Raw genomic sequence first — 25175 nt, forward strand, 5'->3', positions numbered from 1 at the left:
CGTCAATATTGACCAATAGATAGAAGTAGACTTAAATGAAAAGTCCACCCAAAAACTAACTTGAGTTTGCATCATACAGGGATGATTTCTGTATTTTGAAAGTTACATATCTTGAAAACCTGATTGCTGACAAGCAAATCATTTTGGTACTAAATGAAACAAATAACAAAAAAATTGTTTTTTGGGGTGGAGTTTTCCTTTAAGTGCAGTTGAATGATCAGAAATACCCCTGTGTATCTCCATATTAGACTTCACTAGATGGTGCTAGAGGGAATGTAGCAATGGGGTACTGTCAGTGTTGCCGAATTATGAAAGATCATATGGCTGTCACATATTTGTCTTAATATTTTAGATTTGTGAGCAGAGGTTCTACAGAACATGTATTCATCCACTATACATGGCACAGATTTTCAGCAAAATATTTGTTTACACTTCAGATGCAGTTTGATTGGTGGAGTGTATTGTTTGGTTGTTATGCTAATGACCTGGTTATAGATGTCAGAACAATTTACTGAACCATTTTAATCCCATTCGCTATGCTCTCAGAAACACACGGGATATTAGCTGTTGAGATCAGAGAAACAGGCTGTGGCAAAGGCCCCAAAATGACTAGCCATGATATTAATAAGGCCTGTAAATCTTAATATCTATAATGGCAAAAGACATGGGAGATTATTTAAGCAATAAGACCCGAATGGATGTGGTATTTGGCCAATATACCACGGCTAAGGGCTGTTCTTACAGAGTGCCTGGATACAGCCCTTTGCCGTGATATATTGGCAAAAATAGCACAAACCACCGAGGTGCCCCACCGAGGTGCCTTATTGCTATTATAAACAGGTTTCTTTCGCCTCCATATTCTCTCATATACCATGGCTTTCAGCCAATCAGCATCCAGGGCTTGAACTACTCTGTTTATTATCATGACTTAATAACTACACCCACAATAAAAACTGCTTAATTAAACTGATAACAACATTAAACAGAGACAGGGCTATTATAAAATAACATGTGGATAAATAGTTTTTAAGCTATCATAGTGTTATGACTGGAAGAATAAGAAACGCATTTAACCTAATGATGAAGTGAAGTGGTCAGACGAGCAGATGGCTCTAAACCCATACTATCCAAACACGTTAAATGTACGCCAACTCACTGCCTACCCTGGTCTGACCTCAGTGTTCGACTGTGAGCAGAGCTGGTTTTGCATTTGGTCTCTGGCACCTTCAGCCCGGACCGACAGGGAAACTCATCCAGGCAGACATTGTAAGAGTGGAGGAGAACCTTCCAGAAGTTCTTACCATAAGAACCAAGGCACTGAAAGTGATATAGAAGAGTAAAGAGAGCACAATGGCATTCTCTTTCTTCACCGTTACCTGATAGTACATATAGAGCAACCAACAGTACCAGGGTCATGTTTATCACCCGCATTTCAGGGTCCAGCTTAGGCGCGTGGAAACCATTGGTACTGGTCTTAATGTGCTGGAGATGGATGGCCAGGTGAACAAAGATGGATATGCAACACATTAGCATCAGTACTCCCAGGATGATGTCAGAGAGGACTAGATAAATGGTGATCTGTATCATGCACGGGTTGTCTTTAGACATGATGGCACCGCAGTTCTTGTTTTCATGTGTTATTCTCAGGGACGAGAACAGTCCGCATGGGCAGACAGGTTCTGAGACCACACAGGGATGACCAGGACTACAGTGCTTCAGGATGGCCTTTGGATCTTGGTGTAGCAACGGATGGGCTCAATCACCAACTCGGTGCTGTATTAGAAGATCAGGGAGGCGGTGGTCCACATGATGGTGAAGTTGGCAGTCCTGTCCGTGGCCAGTCGGCAGTCTATGTTGCCCATGGTCATCCAGAGACTGCAGAGCAGCTGGTGGGCACAACTGGCCACAGACAGAGCTGTGCTGGTGGTCTCACGGGATCAAGTGTTTGTTCTGCCTGTAGCTCTTTAGGCTCTTCAGGAAGATGTACAGGTTGAAGAACATAGTGAGGACGGCCATCAGGCCAGTTATGGCCCAGATATGCACCTTATTGGCTCCTTGCATTGTGCTGTTGGTTCTCTAAACTATGTCCACCAGCTTATTTAGGTGCTCTAAGATAAAACCAGAAATGTTGATAGTACAATGTGATGAATACAGTAGAAGTCGGAAGTTTACGTACACTTAGGTTGGAGTCATTAAAACTCGTTTTTCAACCACTCCACAAATTTCTTGTTAACAAACTATAGTTTTGGCAAGTCAGTTAGGACATATACTTTGTGCATGACACAAGTCATTTCTCCAACAATTGTTTACAGACAGATTATTTCACTTATAATTCACTATCATAATTCCATGGGTCAGAAGTTTACATACACTAAATTGACTGTGCCTTTAAACAGCTTGGAAAATTCCAGAAAATGATGTCATGGATTTAGAAGCTTCTGTTAGGCTAATTGACATCATTTGAGTCAATTGGAGGTGTACCTCTGGATGTATTTCAAGGCCTACCTTCAAACTCAGTGCCTCTTTGCTTGACATCATGGGAAAATCAAAAGAAATCAGCCAAGACCCCACCTATCTCAGCTCGCTGGTCACCATAGCAGCACCCACCTGGAGCACACACTCCAGCAGGTATATCTCTCTGGTCACCCCCAAAGCCAATTCTTCCTTTCCTTTTTCCTGCCAATGACTGGAACGAACTACAAAAATCTCTGAAACTGGAAACACACATCTCCCTCACTAGCTTTAAGCACCAGCTGTCAGAGCAGCTCACAGATTACTGCACCTGTACATAGCCCATCTATAATTTAGCCCAAACCACTACCTCTCCCTCTACTGTATTTATTTATTTTGCTCCTTTGCACCCCATTATTTCTATCTCTACCTTGCACATTCTTCCACTGCAAATTTACCATTCCAGTGTTTTACTTGCTATATTGTATTTACTTTGCCACCATGGCCTTTTTTTTTGCCTTTTCCTCCCTTATCTCATCTCATTTGCTCACATTGTATATAGACTTATTTTTCTACTGTATTATTGACTGTTTTACTCCATGTGTAACTCTGTGTTGTTGTATGTGTCGAACTGCTTTACTTAATCTTGGCCAGGTCGCAATTGTAAATGAGAACTTGTTCTCAATATGCCAACCTGGTTAAATAAAGGTGAAATAAAAGACCTCAGAAAAGAAATTGTGGAAGTCCACAAGTCTGGTTAATCCTTGGGAGCAATTTCCAAATGCCTGAAGGTACAACGTTCATCTGTACAAACAATAGTACGCAAGTATAAACACCAGGGGACCACGCAGCAGTCATACCGCTCAGGAAGGAGACGTGTTCTGTCTCCTAGAGATGAACATACTTTGGTGCGAAAAGTGCAAATCAATCCCAGAACAACAGCAAAGGACCTTGAGAAGATGCTGGAAGAAACAGGTACAAAAGTATCTATATCCACAGTAAAACGAGTCCTATATCGATATAACCTGAAAGGCCGCTCCGCAAGGAAGAAGCCACTGCTCCAAAACCGCTATAAAAAAGCCAGACTACAGTTTGCAACTGCACATGAGGACAAAGATCATACTTTTTGGAGAAATGTCCTCTGGTCTGATGAAACAAAAATAAATCTGTTTGGCCACAATGTCCATCGTTATGTTTGGAGGAAAAAGGGGGAGGCTTGCAAGCCGAAGAACATCCCAACTGTGAAGCATGGGGGTGGCAGCATCATGTTGTTGGGGTGCTTTGCTGCAGGTGGGACTGGTGCACTTCACAAAATACATGGCATCATGAGGAAGGAAAAGTATGTGGATATATTGAAGCAGCATCTCAAGACATCAGTCAGGAAGTTAAAGCTTGATTGCAAATGTGTCTTCCAAATGGACAATGGCTTAAGGACAACAAAGTCAAGGTATTGGAGTGGCCATCACAAAGCCCTGACCCCAATCCTATAGAAACTTTTTGGGCAGAACTGAAAAAGTGTGTACGAGCAAGGAGGCCTACAAACCTGACTCAGTTACACCAGCTCAGTCAGGAGGAATGGGCCAAAATTCACCCAACTTATTGTGGGTAGACTTCCACAAGCTTCCCAAAACATTTGACCCAAGTTAAACAATTTAAAGGCAATGCTACCAAATACTAATTGAGTGTATGTAAACTTCTGACCCACTGGGAATGTGATGAAAGAAATAAAAGCTGAAATAAATCATTCTCTCGACATTTCACATTCTTAAAATAAAGTGGTGATCCTAACTGACCTAAGAATGTATTTGGCTAAGGTGTATGTAAACTTCCGACTTCAACTGTATATTAAAATTCTGTGATGTTGAAGTGTTCAAGGTTGAGGTGGAATTAGTGCTCAAATGTTTCAAATTCCATATTTTGCAAGCCTTTTTATTATGGCATAAAATGTACTTTCATATTCTTAAATTTAACTCAGACATTTACCAGGGTTTTCATTTGAATCAGAGTAACACATAGCCAGGACTTTCTTTTCTTTGTGGAGGAAATTTACTAATCAAAAATCAACTGGAAAACATTTCAAAGTCCACAAGGCTGAGGTAAGCACCTACACCATTGAATGTGGTTATTTTGGATATAACTTTACTTCAGACAAGGATCCCTTTGCATCTGATGTTTTCTCTTTGTTCTTTTACTACAACTTGAAACAAATCAATATCTTAGCAATGAATATGAAAAATATTTGTTTTCAAAGTTTGGCTTTAAGAATTAGCCTGAAGATGTTGACAAAGAATGGCATGAAGTTGAGGCACAGAACCTTTGATTTCAGAGTCGCCTGACTGGAATTTATAGAGGAGCATCGAACTCTATTCACAATACTATTTCAATTGGTGGCGATGGCAAAAGGCAGTGGTGGCAGTGCATTTCCATAGGCCTGGGGTGAAGATCTGTGCTCATTGGTGGGGGGCATTCCGACTCGAGTCAAGCGCTGGCAAATGAAACGTAATTCCCTTTTTTCTGCACTTTTCTCTCTGCGCGTATTACGCCCTGCTATTCACCCGCTATTCATTTGGGGGGAGATCAAAGAAATGGTGCGACGAAGGTGTCTATAGATACGCTATAGTCTGACCTTGATTCCCTAATAATTCCCCCACCTTTATATGCGAGGAAACCATGAATAAGGTCTAGCGAACCTACCAGTTCCAAGTGGGACAAGTATCTACTTTATTTCTTCCAATTGAATCTCCATGCACTGTAATGTATGCATTGAGAGCTGTTGATAAGGAGAAGGTGATTGTAAATACACATACTCAATTGTTTTAGGTTATTTTCTCCCCTTGAGATGAATGTGAAACCAGTCATATGAAGCAAACTGAAAATCATATAAACATGACATGTATTGCAGTCCCTTTTCCCAAGTGAAGTAGGCTATAAATAGTTGTGCCTTTATTCAGAATGTTTCTTGTATGCCCTCATAATTTGCACAGATGAAATTTGGAGACCCAGGCTTTTCTTAGTTTTACTTTACAATTTGTGTCATCTTAAATAGTAACCACTGTCAGTATTAGAACTGGTATTTTTTGTGTTGGTTTCCTTCAATTTGTATCTTACATTTTGCATCATTCCATTCCGTCTACCTTTCTTTCCTCTGTCACATCTGTGTATCATATAGACTAACGTTGTGCAATAATTGACATGAAGCCTATTTGAATCATTATGGAACAGACCACACGTAGCAGGTTAACCTGGAGCCTGGTGCACGACGACTGGACCATTGTCAAACAGTTCTGTGATTATTAAGAATTAGGGTAGATTTATAGGACTATTGTTTCACCCTTATTGTACACTTTTTCACCTTCCAATATTTCATGCATTGATCTTGAATATGGCAACTTTCAGCATGAATTAAACCACTTTTTTGAGTCATCAATATATTTTGTGCGTAAAGGCTCATGTTTTTTTATGATTCAGAAATACTTTCCTAACTAACAATTTCCTAAATAATCTACAAGATCAGAGTATTTTTACATTTACCAGTTGGTGCTGAAACAGAGACGACTTTCTTTTATTGATCCCTATATTCTGACACGTTCTCAAATTAATATAACCATAGACCACAAACTGGTAGGCTGCAAAACATCCACTCACAGATGGCCAAAAACAATTGAAAGCCAAGCCCACTAGGCCATACCTCCAATATACATTTGCCAGTGTTCCTTGCCTTTTCAAATTCATTGTAGAGTTACCACCCATGCCTATATGTTAGTGACAGAGACATGGTTGTTGAATTTGTTCATGTTCAGTCCTCACCAAGTGAGTTCCTACTGGAGGTGAATATTATCATTCAAATTAAACTTGTTAGGACAATACATTAAAAATATCATAAGACCTTTGATGGCAAAGTTTTCCCTTATAACACTGGTGTTAGGAACCTCCTGGTTTACAGGCCACATCAGGCCTACAAGTCATATTATGCTGGCTTGCAATGTGATGTGTAATTCCTATTGGAAGACAGCCTGAGTTAGGGAATCCAACATTTAGATTTTTTTATTCACCTGCAACATGCATTCAGAATGACTGTCAGGGTTAGGAACATTGGACTGGAATAGTTTAGATAAATGTATGTTATTTATATTTGATTGATTGTGTAGCATAACACTAATCAATGTACATGCAAAAGCACAGATATGAAAAACAATCCTAAAAAAAATGTTTTGTCGTAGAGCATGCTGGGAAATCTGATAACGATGGCCATGGTTTTGATGGGAATCTTTTACTATCCACAAAGTAAAACTGACACAAATCACACAACACTGGGGTTATTTTACACCGTGTTAATGTGACACCTGAATCAACACTAGGTAACACTGGCCAATTCGCTCTGTATATCCGGTGGAATTACTGAACCTGATGTATTGCAGAATGACATGTTGACAAAACCACAGATACTGAACAAAACCTCAGGGTCCAGTTCCCATGCAAATATCCTTCCTGGAGCTATGGCCACAGATCTACACATCCGTTCCACAGGGTCGATTTACATGTGATAAAGGGGGCAACCTGCGTTTTGCTCACCTTCATGTTCTGTGTTTATTCAACACTGTACAGGGTTGGTGCTCTGGGTGTTGACTCCTAAAGCATTCTGCTTGGCAAGACCACAACGAAAACATGCCTAATTATTTGTGGCAGGTTTGAATCTAGAATGAGGAGTCTAGACAGATCAATATTATTCTATGATGGAAACCAAGGCAAAAACCCAGTGATCCTTGCATCCAAATCAATCATTGTAGACATTCCACTGTGCGAAGATTGAAAAAAATCCTTTGATCATAGAGTTTCTTCAAGCTTTTATTCTTTGAACGGTCTGCCTTCTGAGGCTAGTCAGTATGAAATCAGTCATTAAGTTTTATATCAAAATCAATATCTTAAATCACATATGACTGGCACACAATGTCATTCCGTATTAACAATCATTGGCCTGGTGTATTGAGGGTGGGGTCATTAGCTTTTTCAATTGGTGACACAAATGTACAGGATACAACTGATTCAGAATCAAGTGCTTGATTAAAAAATATATATTTTCATTGAAAACTCAGAAAAGATGAAACATTTTGATTACTTGTCTGTTAGACAAAATAAGTCAAATAGAATAAAAAAAAACATACATCTGACCAGTGGTGGAAAAAGTACCCAAAGTAAAGATACCTTAAATAGAAAATGACTCAAGTAAAAGTCACCCAGTAAAATGCTACTTGAGTAAGTCTAAAAAATATTTGCTTAAGTATCAAAAGTAAAAAATTATAGTATAAATTATTTTTAAAATTCTTATATTATTAAGCAAACTTTTTTTTACGGATAGCCAGGGATACGCTCCAACGCTCCAATATAATTTACCAATGAAGCATGTGCTTAGTGAGTCCGCCAGATCAGAGGCAGTAGGGATGACCTGGGACGTTCTCTTGATAAGTGTGAGAATTAGACAATTTATGTCCTGCTAAGCATTCAAAATGTAACAAGTACTTTTTGGGTGTCAGAAAATGTATGGAGTAAGAAGTACATTATTTTCTTTTATGAATGTAGTTAAATATAAATAGTGAAGTACAGATATCCCAAAAAACAACTTAAGTAGTACTTTCAAGTATTTTTACACTACTGCATCTGACATACACTTTAAATATCATCTCTTTCTCACTCATTCTCATTGGCAAAATCCTCAATGGAGCTTCACGTGACTAAAACATTACCAGTTGCACTATTGCACCAAGAGTTTTCAGGCTATTGCACAAAGTACGGGGTGGAAGTAGCATGGGAATGAGATTATACATATCCTGTAATGGCGGGTCTGCATGTGATATAGCTGTTTATACTGAAGGTTGGCAAAATATCTTAAAACTGACCATTTTTTAAGTATGAGGTTTCATGCTTATCCTTACCCCAACCCAAAACATTATTACACAGGGTAACCATTACTGCCGTCATATTTCAGCACAGGTGGCAAATGAGGGGCTTTCTGCTTGCTGGGGGCAGGCATGCCTATGCTACTGTTGGTGTAGAAACTCCTATTGTCTGACTCTGTCCTCTTGGGCTGACCTTTTGTCACTGAGCTATAGACTGCCCCAGGGGGGGAGCGGAAGCCTAGGTCCGAGCGGAAGCTGGAGTTCCTGCTGGCAGGTCGGCTCTCTGGGGCTGGGGCATCCTCCCTGTTGGGCAGGGCCAGGCCATGGAAGAGTGGCACAGAACGGTAGGAGTTAAACACATTTTACAGTTTGTCTGCTGCATGTAATTCTTGGAAGGTATGGAATGTCATATTTCATACCTGATTTCATGGGCAACCTCCTTCTCATAGCGACGTTTGTGGCAGCAGCAGATCAGAAGCCATATGAGGAGCAGGAGGAGGAGCAACAGTAGCAGTGCACCAATCACAGCAGCTGCTATGATCCCTGCTTTGTTGGGAGCTAAAAAGGAAGTCATGATATTCAGACACAGGTTCACACATATGCACCGTTCCTCACTTTCTCCCAATTAAACTTACGGTTGTATGCGTGCAGGGTGTATTTACACTGCTCTTTGCCTACAGGATTCGACACCACACACAGATAATTTCCCATGTAGCTCTCTGAGTGATTTCTTATCATCAACTCTCCAGTCTGAGAGTCTAAATGGAACACAAAGACAATCACTGTCAGCTACAAACCACACCTCACCTCAGTATATCAACATGCACAGTAGACCTATGGTTATGTGTGCCATGTCTTATCTAGAGACTTTAGTTCCTGTTTCCTACTTTGTGTTGCTGTAGGCGGGATGGCCCCTCCACTCTCTCTGATCCAGACATAGTTAAGGGGGGTGGATCCCACGGATAACTTGCATCGCAGGGAGACATCAGCTCCCTTCTCTTCAACGCCTTCAACCCAACACTTAGGCACTGATGGAGGGACTGGTGTAAGAGAAGAGGTTAAACTGTCTCAGGAAAACAACTTCATAAAGAGTGTGTAGAGTAAGTATACAGTACCAGTGAATATAATTTCTCTTTCTTTTAATTAACATACTCATCTCTGCGACCAATGGCAAAATGGGCAATTGTGTAAATGTGTTGATTCCTTCTAAGTGCATTTCCACTACAAGAAAATGAGTATATTGATAAGAACAAAAGGAGCACCAGGGTGTTCAAATTCCTTTTCAGTGATAAAGCCAATATAAAAACAGAGGACACAAGACAGTGGAATGATGAAACTGGTCAAACAGAAACTAGTCTGGGAGGGGCTGCCTTCCTCACCCATCACCACCAGAGTGACTTTTCGCATGTCGACACCCGGCGCCTTCTTGACTTTGCACTGGTAAGTGGCTGTGTCTGAGGCTTTCACTGCAGAGATGGAGACGGATGCGTCTCCCAACGCGGGGTCTCCTGTGAAGTCCATCCTCTTAGACAAGCTGGGGTCCCCGTAATGCAATTTCTGCCCTCCTGTATAAGATAAGACCTGAGAGAGAGATTTGCTTCAATGACAAAGCAACAAGTCTTGAGAACAAATGTTAACAGGTTTTTCTACTGCAACAATGAGGATAAGATAGCCTGTAGCTAAACAACATCTCCAAGACTAGTCTGCCAAAGATATGAGTGGATGTTAAGACTAACATATTCGTTTTACGACCCATGTTGCATCTCCAAACCCTCCCCTTAAATTATCCATAACAAGACCCGCCTCGGTCTCCTGCTCTGTAGTCTCACCAGCTGGTCTTTCTGGGTCATGTCTGGATGGACACTCAACCACTCAATGTCCAGATCTCCTGTGTCAGAGGGGGCAGGGGTGTATGTGCACCCCAGCATGACTGTCTCCCCCTGGGCTCTTTGAATGGTCTGAGACCCTGTGGATGTTATCTGCATAGCCACTGTGATATCTTAGGGTTTAGAGAAAAACACACATTCAGGATTGAAACTTAGACTAGTTTCAGACTAAAGTGACAAGTTCCTGCATTAACAGCATTGTGTTCTAACATCCTGTGACTAATTCAGCATACTGTACAGTGCCTTCAGTTACAGCCTGAATTTAAAATAGATTACAACATCTAAATGTTTGTCATTGGCCAACACAATAAATACCCCATAATGTCAAAGTGTAATTGTGTTTTTCAGATTAATAAAAAAACTGAAATGTCTTAAGTATTCAACCCTGTTGTTATGGCAAGCCTGAATAAGTTCAGGAGTACAATAATAGTCACATAAGTTGCATGGACTCACTATGTGCAATAAGTGTTTAACATGATTTTTGAATGACTACCTCATCTCTATACCCCACACATACAATGTATCTCTAAGGTCGCTCAGTCGAGCAGTGAATTTCAAACACGGATTCAACCACAAAGACCAGGGAGATTTTCCAATGCCTCGCAAAGAAGGGCACCTATTGGTAGATGGGTAAAAATGTAAAAAAGCAGACATTGAATATCCCCTTGAGCATGGTGAAGTTATTAATTACACTTTGGATGGTGTATCAATGCACGCAGTCACTACAAAGATACAGGTGTCCTTCCTTACTCAGTTGCCGGTGAGGAAGGAAACCACTCGGATTTCACCATTTAATTTTTATTTAACCTTTATTTAACCAGGTAGGCAATTTGAGAACAAGTCCTCATTTACAATTGCGACCTGGCAAAGATAAAGCAAAGCAGTTTGACACATATAACAACAGAGTTACACATGGAGTAAAAACATAGTCAATAATACAGTAGAAAAATAAGTCTATATACAATGTGAGCAAATGAGGTGAGATAAGGCAGGTGTCGAAGTAAATAGAGTATTGCAAGTTGAGTTTTTACCAAAAAGTTCTATTTTGGTTTCATCTGACCATATGACATTCTCCCAATCTTCTTCTGGATCATCCAAACGCTCTCTAGCAAACTTCAGATGGGCCTGGACATGTACTGGCTTAAGCAGGGGGACACGTCTAGCACTGCAGGATTTGAGTCCCTGGCGGCGTAGTGCGTTACTGATGGTAGGCTTTGTTACTTTGATCCCAGCTCTCTGCAGGTCATTCACTAGGTCCCCCCCGTGTGGTTCTGGGATTTTTGCTCACCGTTGTTGTGATCATTTTGACCCCACGGGGTGAGATCTTGCGTGGAGCCCCAGATCAAGGGAGATTATCAATGGTCTTGTAGGTCTTCCATTTCCTAATAATTGCTCCCACAGTTGATTTCTTCAAACCAAGCTGCTTACCTATTGCAGATTCAGTCTTCCCAGCCTGCTGCAGGTCTACAATTTTGTTTCTGGTGTCCTTTGACAGATCTTTGGTCTTGGCCATAGTGGAGTTTGGAGTGTGACTGTTTGAGGTTGTGGACAGGTGTCTTTTCTACTGATAACAAGTTCAAACAGGTTCCATTAATACAGGTAACGAGTGGAGGACAGAGGAGCCTCTTAAACAAGAAGTTACAGGTCTGTGAGAGCCAGAAATCTTGTTTTTTCGTAGGTGACCAAATACTTATTTTCCACCATAATTTGCAAATAAATTCATTAAAAATCCTACAATGTGATTTTCTGGATTTTTTCCCCCTCATTTTGTCTGTCATAGTTGACAGTGATGAGCCTATGAAAATTACAGGCCTCTCATCTTTTTAAATGGGAGAACTTGAAAAATTGGTGGCTGACTAAATACTTTTTTGCCCCACTGTAGATGGGCTATGTACAGGTGCAGTAATCTGTGAGCTGCTTAAAGCTAGTGAGGGAGATGTGTTTCCAGTTCATTCCAGTCATTGGCAGCAGAGAACTGGAAGGAGAGGCGGCCAAAGGAAGAATTGGTTTTGGGGGTGACCAGAGAGATATACCTGCTGGAGCGCGTGCTCCAGGTGGGTGCTGCTATGGTGACCAGCGAGCTGAGATAAGAGGGGACTTTACCTAGCAGGGTCTTGTAGATGACATGGAGCCAGTGGGTTTGGCGACGAGTATGAAGCGAGGGCCAGCCATCGAGAACATACAGGTTGCAGTGATGGGTAGTATATGGGGCTTTGGTGACAAAACAGATGGCACTGTGATAGACTGCATCCAATTTGTTGAGTATGGTATTGGAGGCTATTTTCTAAATGACATCGCCAAAGTCGAGGATCGGTAGGATGCTCAGTTTTACAAGGGTATGTTTGGCAGCATAAGTGAAGGATGCTTTGTTGCGAAATAGGAAGCCAATTCTAGATTTAACTTTGGATTGGAGATGTTTGATATGAGTCTGGAAGGAGTTTACAGTCTAACCATACACCTAGGTATTTGTAGTTGTCCACATATTCTAAGTCAGAACCATCCAGAGTAGTGATGTTGGACGGGCGGGCAGGTGCAGGCAGCGATTGGTTGAAGAGCATGCATTTAGTTTTACTTGTATTTAAGAGCAATTGGAGGCCACGGAAGGATAGTTTTATGGCATTGAAGCTCATCTGGAGGGTTGTTAACACAGTCCAAAGGGCCAGAAGTATTCAGAAGGGTGTCGTCTGCGTAGAGGTGGATCAGAGACTCACCAGCAGCAAGAGCGACATCATTGATGTATACAGAGAAGAGAGTTGGTCCAAGAATTGAACCCTGTGGCACCCCCATAGAGACTGCCAGAGGCCTGGACAACAGGCCCTCCGATTTGACACACTGAACTCTATCAGAGAAGTAGTTGGTGAACCAGGCGAGGCAATCATTTGAGAAACCAAGGCTATCGAGTCTGCCGATGGGGATGTGGTGATTGACAGAGTCAAAAGCCTTGGCCAGGTCAATGAATACGGCTGCACAGTATTGTTTCTTATCGATGGCGGTTAAAATATCGTTTAGGACCTTGAACGTGGCTGAGGTGCACCCATGACCAGCTCTGAAACCAGATTGCATAGTGGAGAAGGTATGGTGGGATTCGAAATAGTCGGTAATCTGTTTGTTGACTTGGCTTTCAAAGACCTTAGAAAGGCAGGGTAGCATAGATATAGGTCTGTCTCAGTTTGGGTCAAGAGTGTCCCCCCCTTTGAAGAGGGGGATGACCGCAGCGGCTTTCCAATCTTTGGGAATCTCAGACGACACTGAGAAGAGGTTGAACAGGCCAGTAATCGGGGTTGCAACAATTTCGGCAGATAATTTTAGAAAGTAAGGGTTCAGATTGTCTAGTCTGGCTGATTTGTGGGGATCCAGATTTTGCATCTCTTTCAGAACATCAGCTGACTGGATTTGGGAGAAGGAGAAATGGGCATGAGGCCAATGGTGACTTCAAAACAGCTGTGATAGGAGAAAACTGAGGATGGATCAACAACATTGTAGTTACTACACAATTCTAATATTAACCTAATTGACAGAGTGAAAAGAAGGAAGCCTGTACTGAAATATATTTATTCTGAACATGCATTCTTTTTGCAACAAGGCTCTAAAGTAATACTACAAAAAAAAATGGAAAAGCGATTCACTTTTTGTCCTGAATACAAAGTGTTATGTTTGGAGCAAATCCAATAAAACACGGAGTTGTTTACCAAGAAGACGGTGAATGTTCCTGAGTGGCCGAGTTTCAGTTTTGACTTAAATCTACTTGAAAATCTATGGCAAGACCTGAAAATGGTTATCTAGCAATGATCAACAACCAATTTGACAGAGCTTGAAAATTTTGAAAGAATAAATGGGGAAATGTTGCACAGTCCAGTTGTGGAACGCTCTTAAAGACATACCCATTAAGACTCACAGCTGTAATCTCTGCCAAAGGTGCTTCTACAAAGTATTGACTCAGGAGTGTGAATACCTACATTTCATAAAAATGTGCAAACATTTCTAAAAACAGGTTTTCACTTTGCCATTGTGGTATTGTGTGTAGATAGGTGAGAAAACAAATATATTTAATAAATTCAAGCTGTAACACAACAAAATGTGGAATAAGTCAAAGGGTATGAAAACTTGGAGGGTACTGTATTTTCACTTCCACAACAGGGGTGTAAGCATTATTCCAAACTGTAGAAAATGTGTTTCTATTAGACAAATTCAGGTAGGTCCCTGCCAGTTTCATTTGCTTCCATTTGGTTCTGTTTGATTCCTAGTGAATATCCTCAATTGTTGGACATCTGTTACGCAGTTTGTATAAGTATAATGTGATATATCGAACATGTAGGACAGACACCAGCTAATGGGTTAACAGAAGCAGACATTGTAATTCCCTGACCTGGGACAATGTCTGGGCTCCACCCGCCTACATCAGGTGACATAAACCTCATGTAAGGATGTGCATATAGTCAATGGCTATCACACAGGTACATTTTATATCCCCTGAAAAAGATAAATGGAAATGGACCTCGAAATGAATCAGTTTAAAAGTGGACTTTGTCTGGTGCAGAGTGGGCTTAGAAGGGCCCAAAATAGTGGTTGTCATAGGGCGACTAGGTTAGGACACATTGCATTACTCACCTATATTCAGATAAACTGTTACCACAAACATCACAGCTAACTGTAGTCTTGAGCATGTAAGGCACTTTCCCAGAGTGACCATGTTGGTAAACCTGTATGGCACATCAAGAGAAATATGATTACAATGACTACCTGAGTCATTTGAATGTGTACTTCCTCATTGTGATTTTAATCTAGTTTCTAGGAAGCATTACTCAGCAAACAGGTAGTCTATTTTTTTCACCTTTATTTAACCAGGTAGGCAAGTTGAGAACAAGTTCTCATTTACAATTGCGACCTTGCCAACAAAGCAAAGCAGTTCGACACAAACGACACAGAGTTACACATGGAGTAAAACATACAGTCAATAATACAGTATAAACAAGTCTATATACGATGTGAGCAAATGAGGTGAGATAAGGGAGGTAAAGGCAACAAAAAAAAAGGCCATGGTGGCAAAGTAAATACAATATAGCAAATAAAACACTGGAATGGTAGATTTGCAGTGGAAGAATGTGTAAAGTAGAAATAAAAATGGGGTGCAAAGGAGCAAAATAAATAAATACAGTAGGGAAAGAGGTAGTTGTTTGAGCTAAAATTATAGGTGGGCTATGTACAGGTGCAGCAATCTGTGAGCTGCTCTGACAGTTGGTGCTTGAAGCTAGTAAGGGAGATCAGTGTTTATCATGCACTGAAATGACTGATAATAGGACACTTGTTTTCCCTTAACAATATACACTCACACTTTCTAAGGGATAGACAACCCTGCACAGAATTAAAATATATAAACCTGTTCTGATCCTCAACGATACCTACCTACTGTATTTTCACCAAGTTCTCCTCTCCAACTTAACGGCTGTTGCTGAGTGAGTCAGGAATTTGTACTTTAACCTCTCAAGTACATCAACACATATTCATAATATTCCTGGACAGTATTTAATTCAACAATCACATAATGAATTAATCCAAATTACCTTTCTGCACAGCAATATTCCAAAGATAATGTAGTTTCCAAGAGGCCTGACAGAGCGAACCAGAACAAAACTTTTGCTTGCCTTCTCTTCAGTTGCTTTCACCTGAAACTCTGAAACAGGTGTAATAATTAGCCAAACAGCAAATACAATGAGAGTTTCTATTGGACCAATTCAGGTAGGTCCCTCCCCCGTTTTGTTCCATTTGCTTCTGTTTAAGAAACATTTTGCAACAGAATCGGAGTAATGAGTACCAGTCTCACACCCTTTTTAATTACATGCAGTCCATGTTGATGCATTTGTATTGTTAATAATTATTGCATGAATAGAATTTTTGTTTTAATTCTCTCAGTAATATATTGTGCTGGGAAATTGAGCATGAAAATAAAAATATATGTTTTGGCTCTTATACTGGAAGCTGCTGTGTGTGGCGTATGCCTTTGGTGAGATTAATGATTACCAAACTGATAGTTGCCTCACCTCCTTGGCACTCCTACGAAACCACAGGGGTCTATTCATTACATCGATTGTGTTGCAAAACATTTCTTAAACGGAAGCAAACGGAGTGAAATGGGGTGGAACTTACCTGAATTTGTCCAATAAAAACACTTCCGTTTGGTTATTAAGCAATTAACGGTTTCTGTAATGAATACACCCCAGGCCTTTTCACAGAACCTCAGCATACAATAGCACAAAGCTACAACAATTACAGACTGATCAAGATTTGTGGAAATATTTAATATTTCAATATACTGTACCATAGTTAATTACATTTTAATTTCAATAGGTATGTAAATGAAGGTTGTCGTGCAAGCCACATGAAAAAATACTATAGTATACTATGGTATAAATACTATAGTATTCACTGTAGTGTTTTTGCGGACTTCACTGTACTATTCACTGTAGTGTTTAGTATTTACTGTAGTATACTGTTGTATACTGTAATATATACTCTAGAAATTAATGTAGTGTTTTTTGTGGATTGTAGTATACTGTAGTTAAACTGTAGTGTTTTGCAGACTGTAGTATACTGTAGTACTTACTGTAGTGTTTTTGCGGACATTACTAGTGCTCTTCCATGTCGTCCCTAGGAAGGGTGCGTCACTTGAGTGGGTTGAGTCACAGATGTGATCTTCCTGTCTGGTTTTGTGCCCCTTCGGGCTTGTGCGGTGGAGGAGATCTTTGTGGGTTGTACTCAGCCTTGTCTCAGGCTAGTAACTTGGTGGTCTGTTGATATCCCTCTAGTTGTGTGGGGGATGTGCTTTGACAAAGTGTGTGGGGTTGTATCCTGCCTGGTTGGCTCTGTCCGGGGGTATCGCCAGACTGGTCCACAGTGTCCCCCAACCCACCCGTCTCAGTCTCCAGTATCTATGCTGCAATAGTCTATGTGCCGGGGGGCTAGGGTCAGTCTATTATATCTTGTGTAATTCTCCTGTCTTATCTGGTGTCCTGTGTGAATTTAAGTATGCTCCCTCTAATTCTCTCTCCCTCCCCTCCCGGAGGACCTGAGCCCTAGGATCATGCCTCCGGACTATCTGACCTGATGAGTCCTGGCTGTCCCCAGTCCACCTGGTCGTGCTGCTGCTCCAGTTTCAACTGGTCTGCCTGCAGCTAGGGAACCCTGACTTCTTCACCGGACGTGCTACCTTGTCCCAGACCTGCTGTTTTCTACTCTCTCTCTCTCTACTGCACCAGCTGTCTCTCACTGAATATTATATGACCCTGCTGGTCATCTATGAACTTTTCAACATCTTGAAGAACAATCTGGCCTTAAATGGCCATGTACTCTTATAATCTCCACCCGGCACAGCCAGAAGAGAACTGGCCACCCCTCAGAGCCTGGTTCCTCTTTAAGTGTCTTCCTAGGTTCCTGCCTTTCTAGCCACTGTGCTTTTACATCTGCATTGCTTGATGTTTGCGGTTTTAGGCTGGGTTTCTAATATATATATATTTTTATATATATTTTTTTTTAAATCTTCTGCACATCTACCATTCCAGTGTCTAATTGCTATACTGTCATTTCTTTGCCACCATGGCCTATTTATTGCCTTACCTCCCTTATCTTACCTCATTTGCACTCACTGTATATAGATTTTTCTTTTTTCTACTGTATTATTGACTGTATGTTTGTTTATTCCACGTGTAACTCTGTGTTGTTGCATGTGTCGAACTGCTTTGCTTTATCTTGGCCAGGTCACAGTTGTAAATGAGAACTTGTTCTCAACTAGCCTACCTGGTTAAATACAGGTGAAATAAAAAACATTTAAAAAATATTGCACTTTGTGACATCTGCTGGTGTAAAAAGTGCTTCATAAGTACATTTGATTTATTGCTGTATAACTTACTATAGTGTTTTTGTTTTATTATCTTTGACATAGAATACTCTCTCCTTGAGGAAACCTACTGGAGGAATACTAAAAGAGCAAATTTTCCATAACCTGTAGGTAGGTTGGTAGGTAGGACTGGGGTCTAAATGGATATATCAGAGCTTCTGCTCTTTTCCATAACCTGTAGGTAGGTTGGTAGGTAGGACTGGGGTCTAAATGGATAGATCAGAGTTTCTGCTCTTTTCCATAACCTGTAGGTAGGTTGGTAGGTAGGACTGGGGTCTAAATGGATAGATCAGAGCTTCTGCTCTTTTCCATAACCTGTAGGTAGGTTGGTAGGTAGGACTGGGGTCTAAATGGATAGATCAGAGCTTCTGCTCTTTTCCATAACCTGTATTGCACACAATATGGTCTATACTTGACATAGGTTTCTCATTAATGGGTGGCACAAATACATTGGACACCTAAGGCTTTAGGCCTTTGCATGCAATGTGCTGGTACATTTAGTATGTTAATCTCTGACAGCTGAATGTTTTTGTGTCTATCACAAAATGTTTTTGTGTCTATCACTGTAATGTGACTGTATCTATGTAATTCTCTTTGCATTTTATGTTTTACAAAATAGGGACCACAATGGAAATTACAGTTGAAGTCGGAAGTTTACATACACCTTAGCCAAATACACTTAAACTCAGTTTTTCACAATTCCTGACAATTAATCGATGTAATGTAGGCCTCCTTGCTTACACACACTTTTTCAGTTCTGCCCACAAATTTTCTATAGGATTGAGGTCAGGGCTTTGTGATGGCCACTCCAAAACCTTGACTTTGTTGTCCTTAAGCCATTTTGCCACAACTTTGGAAGTATGCTTGGTGTCATTGTCCATTTGGAAGACCCATTTGCAACCAAGTTTCAACTTCCTGACTGATGTCTTGAGATGTTGCTTCAATATATCCACATCATTTTCCATCCAAAGGATGCCATGTATTTTGTGAAGTGCACCAGTCCCTGAGGCAGCAAAGCACCCCCACAGCATGATGCTGCCACCCCCATGCTTCACGGTTGAGATGGAGTTCTTTGGCTTGCAAGCCTCCCCCTTTTTCCTTCAAACATAACGATGGTCATTATGGCCAAACAGTTCTATTTTTGCTTCATCAGACCAGAGGACATTTCTCCCAAAAGTACAATCTGTGTCCTCATGTGGGGCGGCAGGTAGCCTAGTGGTTAGAGCGTTGGACTAGTAACCAAAATGTTCCAAGTTCAAATCCCCCAGCTGACAAGGTACAAATCTGTTGTTCTGCCCCTGAACAGGCAGTTAACCCACTGTTCCTAGGCTGACATTGAAAATAAGAATTTGTTCTTAACTGACTTGCCTAGTTAAATAAAGGTCAAAAATAAATAATAATAATAGTAAGTGTGCAGTTGCAAACCGTAGTCTAGCTTTTTAATAGTGGTTTTGGAGCCGTGGCTTCTTCCTTGCTGAGCGGTCTTTCAGGTTATGTCAATATAGGACTTGTTTTACTGTGGATATAGATACTTTTGTACCTGTTTCCTACAGCATCTTCACAACGTCCTTTGCTGTTGTTCTGGGATTGATTTGCACTTTTCACACCAAAGTACGTTCATCTCTAGGAGTCAGAACGTGTCTCCTTCCTGAGCGGTATGATGGCTGCGTGGTCCCATGGTGTTTATACTTGCGTACTATTGTTTGTACAGATGAACGTGGTACCTTCAGGCGTTTGGAAATTGCTCCCAATGATGAGCCAGATTTTCGGAGGTCAACAATTCTTTTTCTGAGGTCTTGGCTGATTTCTTTTGCTTTTCACATGATGTCAAGCAGAGGCACTGAATTTGAAGGTAGGCCTTGAAATACATCCACAAATACACCTCCAATTGACTCAAATCATGTCAATTATCCTATCAGAAGCTTCTAAAGCCATGACATAATCTTCTGGAATTTTCCAAGCTGTTTAAAGGCACAGTCAACTTAGAATTCTGACCCACTGGAATTGTGATACATTGAATTATGAGTGAAATAGTCTGTCTGTAAACAATTGTTGGAGAAATTACTTGTGTCATGCACAAAGTAGATGTCCAAACCGACTTGCCAAAACTATAGTTTGTTTACAAGAAATTTGTGGAGTGGTTGAAAAACGAGATTTAATGACTCCAAGTGTATGTAAACTTCCGACTTCAACTGTAGTGGCTGACTTTATTGTACAATCATAGTCCCTTTAAAAAATATTTGTGTATATACAGTATGGATTTTTTTTAGCTGACAAATAAAATCAATCCAAACTGTGCAGCGGCCAATTGTTGAATGGAAAGAGACATCTGTTACAAAACACCAAAGAGTTTAATTGCATTTGGAGCTTGTCAAGCCAAGCCTTCAAAACTGAGTACAAGGTAGGGAGGGATGTATTTTCTGTTTGTCGAGCTTGACATAGTCTATTTATTGTGGTGTTGGAAACGCAAACAGTACAAGGGGAGGGTCGTGTGAGAATATTTTTAACGTTGGGGCACCTTGAGTTGGACCAGCCCCTCCCCCCAGTACATTTCCATCTGTCCCTACGTGATGTAATGTTGCATGGCTTTCAGAGACTGGCCTGCAACAGCCTCCACTCCTCACCAATCTCACAAATTTCACTTGGATGTTTAAAAAATTGCAAAAAAAAGACCCTCATGTGGCTGTCTTCGCTGTTTAAAGATGGATTGATGTGATTTGTGGCTCTGATGATGTTGGGTACAGGGTTGATTGATTACCATGCTGGTTGATGATGAGTGAATTAGGTAGAGAGAGGGGGATATAAGCCAATGGACTAAATTGGTCAGGGCTGAGGATAACGTAAAATTATGCAGCATCGATCTACAGGGAATGCATTTACTTGATCACACTTTGGCTTCAGAACAGGATATTGGCCATTAGGAATTCTCAAAGTACTTGCTAGAGCAATGCCGTCATATCTGTGCATATTAATTAGAATGAATAACAACAAAAATTTAGTAACTTATCAGATGCTGCATCAAACATGACTAGAATTTAGATTGGATTGTCCACATCCCCGTAAACTCTCTCTCTGGTTCTTTTTCTCTATATGTACTACATGTGTCTCTCTCTTTAAATCACATTCTCTCCCTCTCTCTCTCTCTCTCTCTCTCACAGACACACACACACACACGCACACACGCACGCACGCACGCACGCATACACACACACACACACACACACACACACACACACACACACACACACACACACACACACACACACACAGACACACACACACTCACAGACACACACACACACACACACACACACACACACACACACACACACACACACACACACTCTCCTCTCAACTTAGTGGTATAAGAGTTCAGAGCGCAAATCCTTATCAAAGTTTGTCTATGTTAGTGTACGCTTGTGTGTGTGTGTGTGTGTGTGTGTGTGTGTGTGTGTGTGTGTGTGTGTGTGTGTGTGTGTGTGTGTGTGTGTGTGTGTGTGTGTGTGTGTGTGTGTGTGTGTGTGCGTGTACGCGTGCGTGTGTGCATGTTAATGACTCTGACTCTCATGAGAGCAGGTGTTTAACTGCCCCAGTCTTTCCCCCTGGTGTAACATAGCTCTCGGACAACAGATTGTTGTGGGCTGAACAGCATGCTGAATGAGCAAAGAGGGAGGGCACAGCACTGGAACAGTTCAACACAGGACTTAAATTACTTATTATCAATACTTTTAAAACTGAAGCACTATACAGCAAATGGGTGATAGTATTATAGTGCATGAGTGCGTGTGTGTTGCTGTGTTGTTGCCTGCACTGTGTTTCTATGGCATGGAGACTCCTGTTCACAGCATCTGCCTGAACATCCTATCCTTTGTTAATTGTCCTAACAGGCCTAACAGATGAAAAGCAGCCAAAGTGAATTTGTCCACCAGCCAAGCCTCTGATAACACCATCTATCTTAGTACATTTTACAGGGGGGGCCCTAATGACACTGCATGGTAGCAAACAAGCCACCTTGACAGATGTCGAAATTACAAGTAAACAACCTAACAGGGGAAGCAAACAAATTACCAAACTGGAGAAGCCGGGGAGGCTGCAGAAACATGGGCCTTGCCAACAGCCATACCTAAATAGCATGGCAGAGTGAGTCACGGTGTGTCAATGTCAGAGAGGCAGTTAAGCACATATATTTGTCTTTTTAAGGTGGGACGTCACTGCGACGAGGAGGGAGCTCCTTGCCAGGGGGCTGCAGTCAATCACTGCCTCAATGGCTTACGTGACTAGAATTCTGCACACTCAGGCTTGCTCATATCTGTGTATTCAAACCCTCTCAATTAAATGTAACCTCTGGCAGCGATGATTTGTTTTCGAGATATTCCTTTTCCTGTGAGTTGCAAATTGGCATTATCAAGGGACCACTTTACTGCCCTAATTATAAGCTAGTCCCAGAAGTCTTTTTACCTACAATTAGGCTCTAATATACACAGAAGCAGCATCATTGTCTTGTAGGCTGTCTATCATCATCACTCTCACCTCAACCTTCTCCCTGTGGAGCTAATTCTCCTGCATGATGACAGTTGTCTCCTTTCCAGCCATGGTGACTCATTTTGTGCCCCCACACTGTGGTATCCATGTGGCCACATTATAAAACCAATTATCAGCAGCCAAGTACAAGCTCAGGGCTCCTTTCCCTCTCCGTGACTTCTTTATCTCAGAGGCACAGACAGCTGCAGCAAAGGGGAGCATTGCATATTAAACCCAGGACCAGCTGTACACAGCATAGTATGACAGGGACAGGAATGCTGAAGTAAACAACATGGAACAATAAGCCTCTATAGATGGTGGATTACTAGTCACTGCCCTAGACACACTAATCCTGATCATGTTGATATCCAGTTGGCTTTCACAATCACAAAGTATGTGTACTTCAGTATCAGTCATCATGTGTGCCTATTCAAGTCTTTTCATAAAGGTCACTGGATCTGATTTGAGGACTGATCATAAGCTTTAGAGTGGCATTCCCTGCCACAATGCAGGGGGGAAGTGGGAAATGAAGTCGTTCCTCCTCCACAGCCACTAAAATATCAGACCTGATATTGATGTCTTAACTCCTCCTAACACGTTCTCCCCTTCATTCTAAGGGGTTCTCTTTAAATGATTTAAGTCTATTGTTCCCTCTCCCTGATGCTCCTGATTGAGGATAAGGAAGAGGAGGGGGTGAGTAGAGGAAAGAGGGTGAAGGCAGGGTATGTAGAGGAGAAGGAGAGTTTAGGCTTCTTCTGAACGATACAAACTATTTCGCAACATGTAATGCTTGTTGTTGATTGATGTATTTTGAAGTATAATCTCACCTATGTATTCAGCTATGCCAGGAGAATTTAACAAGATAGGAGAAGGTACAATGAATAAGGGGCTAAAATACAAATAGTGTTTATCTTTGCCAATAAATTGCTTCCTTTGTGTTTTAAGGACTGCATGGACATCGATTGAGTTGTTTTTATCTCATCAGATGAGATTACTCTGAGCTTTACCCAGAATATGTGCCAAGCCTTATCCTCCCCAGACAAGTCACGAAGGACAGAAATTGGAAAGTTGTGGTAATTTGGAATAAGTTAATGTCCCAAATCTTAAAAGACATACCATATGGACCTCTACATTCTCCTCTATGGATAGTTTTTCACTTCACTGGCCTGGTTCTGCATCTATTCAGGATGGTTATATCTTACAGACCTCTAGTCTATTTGCCCTCTAAAAATGTTTACCTCACACAACTTCATCAATATTTATTTATTAAATCATCAAAGATGGCAGTGAACACAATTGCAAGAACCTTACTATTGTTCATGCATTTTATGTTCCATCACTTTTTGTGTAAGAACAGTATTTCAACGTTCAACCATCATAAGCATACAGTATGCAATATGTTCACAAGACATGATGACCTCTGACAAAAAAAGCTCTGCCTTGAAATTAGTTACCAATATTTAGCTTTCTCTTCTTCTATTTCTACACACATCAAAATAAACACAAAAACAACACAAACATGCATTCACACACACGCACACACACACACACACACACACACACACACACACACACACTGCCTCCAGCTACAGTATTTCAGCTGAGATGGTGGACCCCATAATCCAAGAGGGTATGCTTAGTCTGCCAAAGGCACTATAGTTTGGCAGAGAGGGAGGGTCCATGGAGATTGTAGTCTCCCAAGTCCTGCTAGGACAAGAGAAGGGGAAGAATGTAAGGGCTGCCACTTTCTGATAAACAACTTCACATGACTTTCTCCAACTGTTTTAAACTCACATTTCCAAGATACAAAATACCACAGATTTAAGGGAGTATGTTGAAAAGTGGACGGTTTATTCATCATGTAAAATGGTTGGCTCAGTAATAAGTACATTCCTCTACTTTTCATTTACAAAAGGCATTTTGTTTCCTATTTCTAGCTATAATGTTCTGGTTGTCATTGACCACTGACAACTAATGTGGGACATCTGGCAACAACTGAATATGAAAGTGGCTCTATGTTATTGAATGCAGCTCATGTTGCATAACGTAGAACTGTTTATGCTCCAACACAAACTAAATAATTCATATGTATCCATAGTCTTCTTGTTATTGTAATTGAGAATGCAGAAATCTATTTTATTCCAAACTAAATATTAAATATTTGAAACGGTATAAAACTGTCACTTGCTTTTCAGGGTGTCTAAAGGATTATAAAATGAGGATGTTTCTTTTCTTTAATAACTCTTTTGTGTATTCTCAATCTATTCTGTTGTGCTGTATAATTACTTTCAATGTGTAAACAACATACAGTGACAATGTACGACAAAATGAATAAAGGCAATTTTCATCAAGAGTAATTACAGTTTTGTAAATAAATTTATCATTTTGTTGAGTCTAGTCCTCCATGCTTGGTTGACAGAGCTTCCAAATGTGTGAATATATACTGGATGGATTTTAGATTTGTACCATTATGGCAATCCCAACAAAACAAACTAAAAGTAACTGAAATGTTACATAATTACAAATTAAGAA

At 40.8% G+C, this 25175-nt stretch overlaps 1 protein-coding gene across 1 annotated transcript; it reads right to left on the minus strand.

Moving 5' to 3' along the window:
• Positions 1-7970: 7970 nt before the first annotated feature.
• Positions 7971-15937, minus strand: LOC112262952 (coxsackievirus and adenovirus receptor homolog). Its single transcript, XM_024438852.2, has 8 exons — positions 15793-15937; positions 14840-14931; positions 10175-10344; positions 9725-9926; positions 9233-9385; positions 8981-9103; positions 8765-8903; positions 7971-8648 (listed from the first exon to the last, which is right to left on the minus strand). The coding sequence occupies exons 2-8, from the start codon at positions 14919-14921 to the stop codon at positions 8399-8401; spliced, it is 1119 nt and encodes a 372-aa protein (XP_024294620.1). The 5' UTR covers positions 14922-14931; positions 15793-15937; the 3' UTR covers positions 7971-8398.
• Between the last annotated feature and the right edge of the window lie 9238 nt (positions 15938-25175).

The sequence above is a fragment of the Oncorhynchus tshawytscha genome, linkage group LG12 (assembly GCF_018296145.1).
Source record: "Oncorhynchus tshawytscha isolate Ot180627B linkage group LG12, Otsh_v2.0, whole genome shotgun sequence".
Lineage (NCBI taxonomy): Eukaryota > Metazoa > Chordata > Actinopteri > Salmoniformes > Salmonidae > Oncorhynchus > Oncorhynchus tshawytscha.